At 46.4% G+C, this 12,924-nt stretch overlaps 1 protein-coding gene across 3 annotated transcripts in view; it reads left to right on the forward strand.

Annotated features, from left to right (window-relative positions):
• ADAM17 (ADAM metallopeptidase domain 17) overlaps positions 1–11,622 on the forward strand; it is a 37,931-nt gene extending 26,309 nt beyond the window's left edge. For 2 of the 3 annotated variants that reach the window (XM_074861581.1, XM_074861582.1), the window contains 7 exons: positions 833–936; positions 1,634–1,768; positions 3,358–3,488; positions 4,540–4,618; positions 5,822–5,910; positions 6,597–6,653; positions 9,578–11,622. In XM_074861581.1, coding sequence (XP_074717682.1) covers positions 833–936; positions 1,634–1,768; positions 3,358–3,488; positions 4,540–4,618; positions 5,822–5,910; positions 6,597–6,653; positions 9,578–9,928 — 946 coding nt within the window. In that variant the 3' untranslated portion in view covers positions 9,929–11,622. Of the gene's footprint in view, positions 1–832; positions 937–1,633; positions 1,769–3,357; positions 3,489–4,539; positions 4,619–5,821; positions 5,911–6,596; positions 6,849–9,577 lie in introns of all 3 variants that reach the window. The other variant, XR_012628011.1, reaches the window with a different exon arrangement.
• Positions 11,623–12,924: the final 1,302 nt, after the last annotated feature.

A 12,924-nucleotide genomic window follows, 5' to 3' on the forward strand; every position in this document is an offset into this window, starting at 1 on the left:
CTGAGAAGTGTCAAGAGCTATGGCTTGAAGATTATTATTATTGTTGTTGTTGTTACTATTATTATTAAGCAAACTTAGGCAATCAAAAAATCAATATTAAAAATTTCCTGTGCAAACATCCTGTGCAAATACAATTTTTGCTTGTATTGCAAGGTGTCTTTAAACTGGGATCACATACTGGTATTTTCAGGACTGCTGCAAAATGTGTTAAAGCAGACGACACAGTGACAGCACTAAATGAGTCCTCTCTCTGTTTTTCTTGCCCTTTGAGGTGTTTGTGGCCCTGTTGCAATGCAGTGTCCAATCTGTTTTTTCAGAGTTCAGCTCTGCAGCACTTAACAGTAGAGGGCTCACACAACTCCTGTTGTTTAGCAAGAAATTCCCTCAATACATGTTTTTGTACTAAGGGCCTTCTTGCATTAGGTGCAAAACAACGAGAATAAAGACAGCATGGAACAAAGAGCAATAAACCTTCAGGACAAACGGAAGGGGGGAAATGCGTGGGGAAGAACAGAGTGGAAGATCTTGTCCAGAGTTGCACAGCAAGTGACAGGAAGAGGATTCAAGTGCCTTGAATAAATATAAGGGTCCCTATGTTGTCTCTTAATATGTTGTACTTCCTATGTGCTTTTATCTTTGGTGAATGAAGAGTGAATGGATGTGTAGAAAGGTGATTGTAGGAGGGGGCAGAGCGGGCAAGGGTTTTGATTCACTGAGACAATCTCCAAGAAGTAGGTTCTTTTTTTCCTAGATATCCTTTTTGCCTGGCTTTGTCATGCTTGTTTTTTAAAAATTGCTTAATATTTTTTCTTTGGTTTTGATCTTTCCACAGCGATCGGAACAGTCCCTGCTGTAAAGGCTGCCAGTTCGAAAGTGCACAAAAGAAATGCCAAGAAGCCATAAATGCCACTTGTAAAGGAGAGTCTTTTTGCACTGGTAGGATGTGGTTCTGCCCCCTTTACGTCAGCTAGCCAAGCGCTTCAGGCTCAGTGTCCTGTTCAATACGCTTTCAGACTAGTGCCCTTTATTCATCCGGTACATGTAATTTTAGAGACCAGTTAAGCATCATGAAATTGCCCTATAATGAGTTTCATTGTAGTTCAGGAGTCACTTGGTGATTTACTGCCCAGAACAACATGAAAGTGTTGATTTTTTTTTTTCTTCCTTAGTTTTTTTTTTTCTTCTTTGTTTCTTTGCCTTAAGAAAAAGCAAAACAGTGTGTGTCACTGGGAGGAGACAAGAATGAGCTGAATCTTGCCATAGAAAGGGTGGAATTACTGCAACTCTGCTTCACTTCCCCACTTGTTTACTTCCTCCTCATAATCTTTCCTGGAGGCAAGGAGTCAAGTCCCAGTGCCTGCTTTGCTGACGGTGCCTCCAGGGTCTGCGACCTACTGCTTGGTTGCCAGAGTGCCACAATGCCCGAGTTACTGAACGCCTCCAGAGCTACTGCTGCCTCTCAGAGGAGCTGGCGAGCAGCCTGCAGATGAAAGCCAAGAACGAGCGATTGGGGTTCACCTCTGGAATGAGACTGGATTTCCTCTATTTTCCTTTTTTTCTTCTCCTGCATGCTTAGATGCTCTGCCCTTTGCTCTAACACAGTTTTCCCAACTCTGTTGACCCCCATCTGCAGGGAACAGCAGCGAGTGCCCCCCTCCAGGGAATGCTCCGGATGACACAGTCTGCGTGGACATGGGGAAGTGCAAAGATGGGGAGTGCGTCCCTTTCTGCGAGAGGGAGAAGAACCTACGGTCGTGTGCGTGCAACGGTGAGTGACACAGGACTGAGCTGAAACATGCTTCAGCGCCGCTCCTTGGAGCGTGCTGGCCTCACTGTGGGGTTGCCTGTTGGGGGGCAGAGTTTCTGGTTTCTGAAAAAGTTTAAACATTGGTTTTTCAGGGCTAGTGTTTTCTGTTTGGAAAAAGAATGTGAATGGCTTCTTGTCCTCTGAAGGTCTGGGTTTGAAGACATTAAGATGAGACTTAGAATCATGGAATTATTTAGGTTGGGAAAGACCTTTAAGATCATTGAGTCCAACCACAAACCTAACACTGCCAAATCCCACTAAACCATGTCCCTAAGCACCACATCTACACATCTTTTAAATACCTCCAGGGATGGTGACTCAAACACTTCCCTGGGCAGCCTGTTCCAATGCTTGACAACCCTTTCGGTGAAGACATTTTTCTTAATATCCAATCTAAACCTCTGCTGGCACAACTTGAGGCCATTTCCTCTTGTCCTATCACTTGCTACTTCGGAAAAGAGACTGACACCCACCTTGCTACGACCTCCTTTCAGGTCATTGTAGAGAGAGATAAGGTCTCCCCTGAGCCTCCTTTTCTCCAGACTAAACAACCCCAGTTCCCTCAGCTGCTCCTCATAAGACTTGTGCTCCAGACCCTTCATCAGCCTCGTTGCCCTTCTCTGGACATGCTCCAGCACCTCAGTGTCTTGTAGTGAGGGACCCAAAACTGAACAGTAATTGAGGTGTGGCCTCACCAGTGGCAAGTACAGGGGCAAGATCACTTCCCTGTCCCTGCTGGCCACGCTATTTCTGATATAAGCCAAGACACCATTTGCCTTCTTAGCCACCTGGGCACACTGCTGGTGCCCAGGCACTTACGGGCTGGCACCCCAGTTAGAGGAGGCACCCTCCCACCCTCTATCTCCTCTGCCACAGGTGAACAGGAGGGAACGTCGGACTGTTCTTTGAGTGTGGGGGGATCCCAGTAAGCCTCTGGACCAGGCATCTGGCAGAGGAGTGGTAACCTTCAGCTAGTGGTTAAAGAAAGATTTCAAAGAGGTTAAAGTGCTTTGAGAACACAGGCTCCCTGAGTCCAGTCCCCTGTGACTGGAAACCTGTGTGTCACACTGCTGTCAATAAGCTGTTTGCTTGCTCTCCATCTCGGCTCTTAAATCTGGTAAAGCAGCTGGGAGCAGGAGGAAAGCTTCACAGGGGCAGTGCAGAGAAGTGCTGTGAGCCCCACCATTTGAGATGGAGGGCATAGCCAAGGAGAAGGGAGCCTAGAGGATCCAAAGTCCAAGAAATATTTAAATCTGTGTCTTGGAGATGTTTGGAACCTCTTCACCTGCCTGTTGATTCCTGCAGTGCTGGGGCATCAGCTTGAAGAGCTTGGTCCCACTGTGTGCCCTTGTACGTTGCACAGGGCATCTGATTTTCAGGCTTGGTCATCAAAGTAACCAAAACTGGGCAACTGGCACAGTCCTGCCTTCCCCGTGGGGAGGCTGGGCAGGAACACGGTCAGCCAGGGGACACGTGGGATTTTGCGTCTGCTGGTTATGGGTTGTGGGTGACTCTTGGTGCTTCTGAGGAATGAGTTTGCTTTATTACAGAAACGGATAATTCCTGCAAGGTGTGCTGCCGGGACGAGCAGGATAGGTGCATACCGTACGTCGACGCTAATGATCAGTTCCTGTTCCTGCGCAAGGGGAAGCCTTGCACTGTGGGCTTCTGCGATACAAATGTAAGTTTTCCCAGATGTCAGTGCACTGCGTGCTCTGCTTCTGTGGGTAGGTGTCTGAGAGTCCTTTCTGATGAGGACTCTGCGGGTAAAGAGAAGCCAAAGCTTGATGTGCTGCTGAGCAGGGTGGGGCTGTGTAAGTACGGCTCCACGGGGTGAATTTTAAAGGGTGTCTGAGGCTGCGGATGGAAGTTAGTGCTGCAGAGACGTGTGCAAGGTGAAGCTGTTACCTTCTACCGTTGTTTATTACCTGCTTCTGCTGCTCCCCACAGCTCAGCCAGCTGGCAGTTCGTGTGGAGGAGGTGAATGAGCGCTGCTCTTAAGCTCAGCTAGGTTTGCAGCGCTTGCAATTGCAGTTGTTCACATCAGCTCAATTAATTTTGACTAAAATAATTCGGGTCAGGGAGCAATCACATGAAAATCTAGCTGGTGGTATCTGACAGAGGTGGTGAGCCCATGGCAAGGAGACTGGTGGGTGACTGGCACTTGGTGACCGTTTCCGTGGTGCAGCTGCATGGACAGTCGTGTCACCTGCAGACCCCAACGGTCGAAGCTAAACTGGGTGTTGGCAGAAGTGAATTTGGCAGGACATGACCCAGCCCTTCTGCTGGCAGATCTGAAAGACCAGTGGTCTGCTGTGTTAAAACAACACAGGCAGATCTGTGAGTCTGTAACTTTGGGCTCCTGAGAGCTGCAGCCTTCTTGGTGGGTAATTGGAACTGAGGCTTGTGGTACTTAAACCTCTCCAGAAATTTCAGTTTTATGTCCCCTAGCATGGGGCGAGGGTAGGGTAGCTTTTGCACATTTCAGATGTTAAAAGTTCATCTGTTTCAGACAATAATAGAATTGAAACTGCTTTGCCAAAAATGAAGGCAATGAAAATGGACTGCTGCTACTGGGCATGAGTGTAAACCTGTATTCAGATGTGAGTCAAGTGCTGCTGTATCTGTAGTTTTCATTTCATTACCGTCTTTTTATCTGCTTCCCTCTTGAAGAAGGCAGTAGATAGCACTTAGTTTAAGATCATTTTGTAAATAAGTGTTTACTTTTGCAGGGCAAATGCGAGAAGCAAGTACAGGATGTGATTGAACGATTTTGGGATTTCATAGACCAACTCAGCATCAATACTTTTGGTAAGATATGTAACCGTATCCTTTGCGGTTTTTTTTAGTTCATGACATGAACCTCTAAAGTCTGGGAAGGAATTAGCTGGCTGGTTTTATTCACCTGTGTGCAAGGGTAGCTAGTAGCTGTGTTTCTGATATAGAGATAGATAGATATAGATACAGATAATTTTTTTTTTGCCTAAAGTTTGACAATACTGATCTTGCCTCTTAAAGCTGAAAGGATGGGGTATCATTTTGCATTTCTCCACTCCATTATATTCCAGGTGTCTTCCAAGTTTGTAAAGGAGATGATAGCTTCTTGTTTCAATACCAAGAAGTAGGTCAATTAGAGAAAAGGAAATAACAGACAGTCTTTTTAGAGGTCAGCTAGATTGAGTGTAGTATAAAGTGAGCCTCTCAGTGGGATTTAAATGTCAACAGACTGGGAGGGGAGAGGAAAACTTAATTTCTCTCATTTAAGAAAACCATTGAGGTCACGCACCTCAAGCTGTGTGCCTGTACTGAGTCACTGCCCAGCGGTTGTGAGTGGGCCTCCTAGGTCTTTATCCCCACCGTGCAATCCAAGCAGGTACCCCCCTGGCATAACCCCCCAGTGTAACGCCCCAGTGTCTCACACTCTGGTACTGGAACCATACAAAACCTGTCAGTAAGCGGGTGCTGGGTCATGGCTGGGTAACGGCGTGTGCTCACGGTAGTGCTGTGCCTACACAGTGTAATTATCTGGCTTTGGGGCTTTCAATCTTGAGTTCTGGGGTCAAAAAATTGTTTCATAGGTAATTGTTAAAGCTATTTAGCCTGCTCAGGTAGAGGCAGTTTGTATATCTTTAACGTTCGAATATTTGTCTGTGGAGGCAGGTATTTATCATGTGACTGTAAAATCAGAATATGGTAACAGACTCACAGTGTCTTGTATAACTGAGAGGGGCAGCTTGGCTAACTCAGTGTAGCCTGTTCCCAGTCAACTCACATTAAATGTTACAGCCTGTCAGCATTTCTCATCAGAGTCAAAAACCTTATTGTTAACATATTGGATACAGTTTTCTAAAACTGTATAACTTCTTTTATCTTTGCCTAGTCCTGCAGCCTGTGCATCTCTGAGCAATTCTGTGGCTTGGCTTGCATGAGCAGTGGCTGCAGAATGGGGATATACATGTATGCTCATGAAACAGTATTTGGTGGGTCACTAACAGATTTGAACTGATTTCACAGGAAAGTTCCTAGCGGATAATATAGTGGGCTCTGTGCTTGTCTTCTCCTTACTTTTTTGGATTCCTCTCAGCATCCTTGTGCATTGCGTGGTGAGTAAGCTGTTTTGGAGATGACTGCTCTGTTGGATTGAGCTGTGAGAGAACACGCTTTGTATATGAAATGGCAGATGTCTGTGGGAGAAGGTAATAGGAAGCTTTTAGCAAACCCCAGGGGGGGAATCCAGCATATGTAAGACTTACTGCTCCTTCAGTAGGCAAAACTCCTGCTAAACTCTGCTGAGCTCTGGAAGAGCCGGTGCTCCCATGGCTATTCCCTGGAGCCCTTCCTGTTCTTTCCTAGGCAGATTTTCTTCCTCTGCCTTCCAAATTCTACCCAAGTATAATTTTGGCAACTTCCATTAGAGTCAAAGTTTTCTGTAGCCCTGCTAAGAAATAAGACACCCACGTTTTGTGGGGAGACCCAGAGTGGGAAGTGGTCTTGGTTGAGCTTGGGTGGATGGGTAAAGAGAGAGAGCTCATGGCAGCTGGGAGCGTGGGCATGTGGCGTGATGCTGACAGCAGCGTGGGGTTAGAGCAGAGGGATGCTGTGCCCACAAGCGCTCCTGGGGTGGGTGGGAAGGTGTGGGAAGTTGGGGAAAGGGAAAAGAGCCCCACGCACTGCTGTGTCCCTGCAGGGAAACAGGGACAGGACCTTGGGTCCGAACTTCCCTGGGAACTAACTTATTTTTTTTGTGCGTGTGTGTATTTTGTTTTGTCTTTTATGTGTTTTCCAACAGGACAAGAAATTGGACAAGCAGTACGAGGAGAACACAAAGTCCCTGTTTTGCCCTAGTGTAAGTTGCTGTCTGGCTGTGAATTGGCAGAAAGCTATCCAATGTGTGTTAGAAAACCTGAACCTGAGGTGTGTGCAGAGTGTTTGTCAAAGGAGTGATAATAGAGAGACCTGGAGCCTCGTGCCTCACGCTGCAGACGGATGAACCAGTCTGAGGGGAAACTGTTTTCTTGAACAAGCACCGCAGCTTGGCGAGGTCTGATTCTTCCTTCCTGTGAGAGCCTTGACCTTGTTGACAAAGCAGCTGTCTTGCAGCAGCCGCAGCTCCCGGGGCAGGAAGCGGCGCTGCTCGGCGGGGCTCCGCTTCGCGCAGCAGGCGCCTGTGTACAGGGTCCCCTCAGCATGGGGTGTGCGGCAGCTTCAACCACAGACCGCCTGTTCCAGCCAAGTGGTGTCAGCGAAGCACGAGGCTCAGTGGGGCAACGCTGCAGGGAAACCCCTGCAAAACGGGGTGTCTTTGCTGCAGAGTGGTTGTTTGCAGGAGTCAGCTTCTAGTGGCCAGATGTGCTAAAGCCTTCCAGCTGCTTACGGGAGAGCTGGCCTCAGGGTGCAGGGACCTGCCAGTGACCCTTCTCACCTTGTAGATAATGAGTTGGAAGAGGGGAAGAGCAAAAAAGTGCCTAGATAAATTTTAATTAGTCCAGCACAGGGTACCTTCTGACATAGATTTTTGGGTATCCTGTCCAGGGCTTTGACAACCCAATTCTTATTAATAACTGAAACTTAGAGTTAAGGAAATGTTGTTTTGTAACAGGAGGGGGGGAAAAAAAGCCTTGCAGAGCTCTTTCTTGTAAGCCACTGGGGGAAGCATACTGAAGTCCCAGAGCACTGAGGCACATTGCCTCTGTCATCTACTCTGATGTGACTGAAGACGATCTTAGTTTGAGTGCCCCATATCTGGTCTTCAGTGCCATAAGAAAAGTCATCCTAGAGCTTTATACCTGAATTCAACCAAGAAAATCCCAGAAGCAGGCGTAGCAACAGAGCACAGGTATAGTTAATGGGCTCCTTGCGCCAGCAAGAGTTTAACAAACATCTTGTGTCTTTTGGATCTACTGAAGATTGAGTGGTTGGGAAATTGTCATGAATGGGTGATTTAGATCGCTTAAAGAATTGCCATCAGAGGTATTAGGAAAAGTGGTTTTAATATGATGTTGTAAAAGTGCGACTTAACGAAGCTCGATGGCAAGGTTCACTCTATTGCTTACTACATGGAAGAAACATAAAAAGGAAAATAAAGTTAGAATCGAGCTCAAATGATTGTTACAGAGACCAAAGATGCAAAAGGGTAAGGAAAGCCCTTGCCCTGAGTCACAAGGTTCAGAATGGACCCCCTTGCTTTCTGAAATACTTCTCAGAGAGGAGTGTAGGTGCAGCTGGATCCAGACTTGGTCAGTGGTTTATGTCTAAAGGATTATACATGCAAAGTTTGTAATAATTGAGTAAGTACATGGATTAGTAATGTTTCATCAGGATTAACTCAGCATGCTATCAGTCACTTACTGAGGACCTGGTGTGAGTAAGGGGTGTCTCTGCCTTGGGCAAGGGAGGATCCCTTATTCTCAGGAGAGGAATCTCAAACCTTGAGAGGCGTCTCTGCTCGAGGGGAAAGTTGCCTGGTGTGCAATCCAGCTGCAGTTCAGGGCGAGCTCACATTGGGCTCATCTGAAGATCTGTTGTTGGTAAAGGTGTCTCTGCCTCAAAGAGCAAGTGTGAGGGGTGTCCCAGCTGGAGGGGAGACCCCCACCATGCAGCCACGCTGCCTAACAGAGAGAGCTCAAAGGTGGCTCACTTGGGCCGTCATATTTATGGGGTGAAGTGGTTGGCTCATAGTCAGATTGCATCCAGTGGGAAAGGTAAGGTGTGCATGAGACTCCTTGTACCCACAGCTTGCTTGTTCCTTGATCAGAAAGGAAAAGCCGCCCACTATTCGTGCATTAATGGCATGATCAGTGTTCCGAGCTCACGTGCATCAGTGCTCACTGTGTCACTGCTCCTCTGTGGGTTTTCTAGAGGGGTTCTTGGCCCGGCTGTGGCTCCTGCCTTTCCCTCCTTTGGAGCCTGTACCAAACCACTGTGAGTTTGGTTAAGGGGTTGAGTGCATCCGTCACAGAAATGTGCTACTAGTACCAGGTAGACATCTCAGCCTGCCTAGTATTAGCATTTACTAAGGTTTCTGGGGATTTTCTTATGGCCAGAAATCTCAGGGTATTTTCCAAACCATGCTCAAATAGAAGCAGAACTCAGTGGACTCTAACTTAATCTGGGTTGCAGAACCTGGGTGTGATCACAGTGGTCCCTCCAGTCTTTGACCCTGTGTTCAGTGCAGCTTCTTGCACATGAAACAGAGAAGTCTTCAGGTTGGAAGAGCAGAATGAGCTGTACTGTAGACTCCCTGCACTGAGCTCTTGGTCTCATCTAGCTTGACCCTGTGTTTCCAGTCCTGGGTTTTGCCAGAGCAGTGTTGGGCCCCAGGGGAGGTGGGGCTGGGGCTCTGTCCCAGTGTGGCTGTCACCTGTGGTGCTTTGTATGGAGAAGGAACAAGCAGAGATAAAGGGCCTCTCTGCCTCTAGTGCTTAGTGTAGCTGCATTTCTGGAGGAAACAGATTACTACTGTTGGATGTTCCCTCGCTCCTATGCAAGTATAAATCTACTGTGAAATTAAAAATCTGACTGTGTTTCCTCCACAGTGCAGTGGGTTCAGCCTGGCTAGCGCAGAGTAACCTGTGGTAGCCCAAGGGCCGTCAGCACATCTCTGCTGGGAGCAGTGGGGAGGATGCAGCAGCCCTTAAACCGTTCTAACAGGAGCACAGGTGCTCCTCAGAAGGTGCCTGTGGCTGTTCCCTTTGAAAATGGTGCAGAAACTGAACCCTGGGCTAGATCCTGGTTGCTTTTCCCAGTGACGTGGCTGCTTGTGTCTTGCAGAACGTGGAGATGCTCAGCAGCCTGGACTCTGCCTCCGTTCGAATCATCAAGCCCTTCCCCGCGGCGCAGTCGACAAGCCGGCACCAGCCGCTTCAGCCCATCGCAGCTGTGCCCGCCGTTGCTGCGGCGCCGAAGCAGGACCACCAAAGAATGGACACTATTCAGGAGGACCCAAGCACTGACTCTCACATTGACGAGGACGGGTTTGAGAAGGACCCTTTCCCAAACAGCAGCTCGGCCGCCAAATCTTTTGAGGACTTGACAGACCATCCTGTCATTAGGAGTGAGAAAGCTTCATCCTTTAAACTACAGCGCCAGAACCGGGTGGACAGCAAAGAAACAGAATGCTAGTGTCTTGCTGCCTTCTACGTGCATGACTTGTGTCTGCAAAATAAGGATCTAAAACCATTTCATTTATATAAATATAAATATATGTATATATTTTTTTGTGAGGGAGTGGGAGAAATAAGGAAGTGACCTACTGCAGATGCTGGTCATGTGTATGACCTTCCTTAAATTACATTTATTAGAGCATTATATCTTTTAAAAAGGAAAATCCAAACTAAAACTGGCTTGTTTTTGAAGCTTTTTGGATTTGTTTTTCTGTTTCCTTGACCTTTAACATTTCCTTCAACCTGTGGTGCAAAACCGAATATCCTGCTGGATATTGGATTGTGTATATCAGCCTTTTTTATAATTTAATATTTTGTAGTCTGACAGCACTGATAGACAAAATTAAAGGGGCTTTTAAAAACAAAATGAAAACACTGCAGTATGTTCCATATAGAGTAGATCATTTAGCGGTTTAAGGTACATGTAAGCAAAAGCCTAAACACATGCCTTGAGAACAGAATGAGAGTAATGAAACAGAGAAAAATAGTCTCATGGCATTAAATGAAGATGCATAATTGGAATCAGGAAGCTCAAGATATACAGCTTTGAAATAAAAGTAAGTCATGCAGAGGCTGTTACACCTTACACGAGGCACGGAAGTGCTCCTCTAGCATGAAACTGCTTTGCCTGTAGGAGTGAGGTTGTCTTCATGTCTTTGTGGCAGAGAAAGGCTTTCATTGTGAGTTCCCCTCTGCACTAGGAGGCTTGTGTGTTGCATGTGTCTGGTAGGAGAAATAAGTGTAAGAGGAGAAATCATTTATGTGCATGAGGACTGTTTTAACCAGCTGTTTACAGCAGTTGTTTTGGTGCAGAAGTGTTTCTCCAAAAGATACTCTGAAATAGGTATTCTCTCTATTGTTGAGATGTTCAAAGAGCTGAGCCTCAATTTTCAGAGTCTGTGTGGCCTTTGGAACTTCCTACTGCAGAAATAAATGAGGGGGGGGGGGGGAAATTCCCTCCATTGCAGGGGAGGCATTTGTTTAAAAACAATTGTGAATTTAATCAAAAAAGAAATAAACCTTTGTTAAACTCACAGGGCTAGTGTAAGGAGGAGACTTCATGAATTCAAATTCCCACACAGGTAACAAAATGTGATGTTAAAGGTTAGTAATTTAATGGTGTCCTCTAATTTGATTCACCTGGAGATCTGTAAGGTGAGCTGGGAATGGCACATGAGCGTTGTTTTAGCTTAGTAGCAGATGGACTGACACAGTGGAGTCACAGAGCAACTGTTGTGATAGTAAAGCAGCATCTGAATTCTGCGTCTGTTTTCTCCCATAATAATCTGTTGATAAAACTGACATAAAATATGACCAATGGTAGAACCCTTTTAACTGTTACAAGCCTGCGCTCAGCTACAGGCCAGCTGCAGCTGCGGAAAGCCTTTGTGTTGTTAAATGTGAGGGAAAGGAACCAAACCTGTGCCCCCCTCCTCCCCACCGAGGATACTTGTTACACAAATACTTGAATATGTGCCTTACGGTATTCCTATCTGACTAGCTATTGTGTTTTATATACTGGTTTTGAACTTTGTTTGGGGTTTTTTGTTTGTTTGGGTTTTCTTTTTTTGATTCAGTGCAAAGTACACATGTGAGGAGTTAATTTAATTCCCAATACAATAAAAGCTTTTTATATTAAAAAAAATAGTGAAATGTGCTGTTTCTGTGCAGTCCTTTTAGAAAAAATCTGAATTCTTCAGTTGTCAAACCCTGCGTTAAGCCTGGCATGCACACTTCTTCTGAGCCTGTTATTTCTTGCTGCTCCCCTCTGAAACTTGGCTGCTGCGGAGGCCAGACCCTGAGCATCTGTGGTGCACACCTGCACCTGTGGGGCTGCCTTGCTCTCTACAGGGTGGAGTTGGCCTTGCCATGCATCACAGACCTTGAAGATCATCCAGTCCAACCATGAACCTAACACTGACAGTTCCCAACTACACCATATCCCTCAGTGCTATGTCAACCTGACTCTTAAACACCTCCAGGGATGGGGACTCCACCACCTCCCTGGGCAGCCCATTCCAACGCCTAACTACCCGTTCTGTAAAGAAATGCTTCCTAATATCCAGTCTAAACCTTCCCTGGCGCAATTTGAGGCCATTACCTTGTTACACTTGTTACTTGGTTAAAGAGACTCATCCCCAGCTCTCTGCAACCTCCTTTCAGGTAGTTGTAGAGGGTGATGAGGTCTCCCCTCAGCCTCCTCTTCTCCAGACTAAACAACTCCAGTTCCCTCAGCTGCTCCTCATAAGACCTGTGCTCCAGACCCTTCACCTGTGAGTTAGGGTTGGTTCTGAGGATGAAATTCCTATCTAAGGTATGGGGGGTGTGCTCAAGTGCCTCTTCAGATAGCAAGTCTGTAACTGTTCTCAGCACTAAGGTCTTGACTTCCCTGATGAAAACCAGGCAGTAGCAGGTGCCTGGGAGCACAAAAATAGAGGTTTGGATCAGGTCTTGGGAAAGATTGAATCCATGCCCCAAGCAGAGCCCTATTCCAGACACGGTGAAAGAGGCACTTGCACAGTTTGTTCGTAACATCTAATGCAGGAAGAGCCACAGCTTCCACAGGGAGCCCCTTCCGCTGTTCAGCTGGTCTTTACTGTAAGCATTTATTACAGAAAGGACAGTCCAGTTTAATAAATATTTATAAATCAAACTAGCTTCTGGTCTAGCTCCAGGCACATGAAAAATAATTATTTATGTTCTAGTTTATAACACTGTTACATCGATGACAGGTCTTGGCCAACTTGTCTTTAGTTATTTAATGAAGCACAGGCAGCCTCACGGCACCAACAACGCTGGACAATTTGATGCCGAGTCTGTCTCACCCAGTGCATAATAAATACATCACTACTGGCCTCATATGTTCTGTGCCAATGCAACTGTTAATACAGCCCCAAATTATGCAGGGGTTTATTTGCAGTGACACACTATTTACTTGTTTTGAATCCATGGTCC

Source organism: Strix uralensis, chromosome 3 (assembly GCF_047716275.1).
Source record: "Strix uralensis isolate ZFMK-TIS-50842 chromosome 3, bStrUra1, whole genome shotgun sequence".
Classification (NCBI taxonomy): Eukaryota; Metazoa; Chordata; class Aves; order Strigiformes; family Strigidae; genus Strix; species Strix uralensis.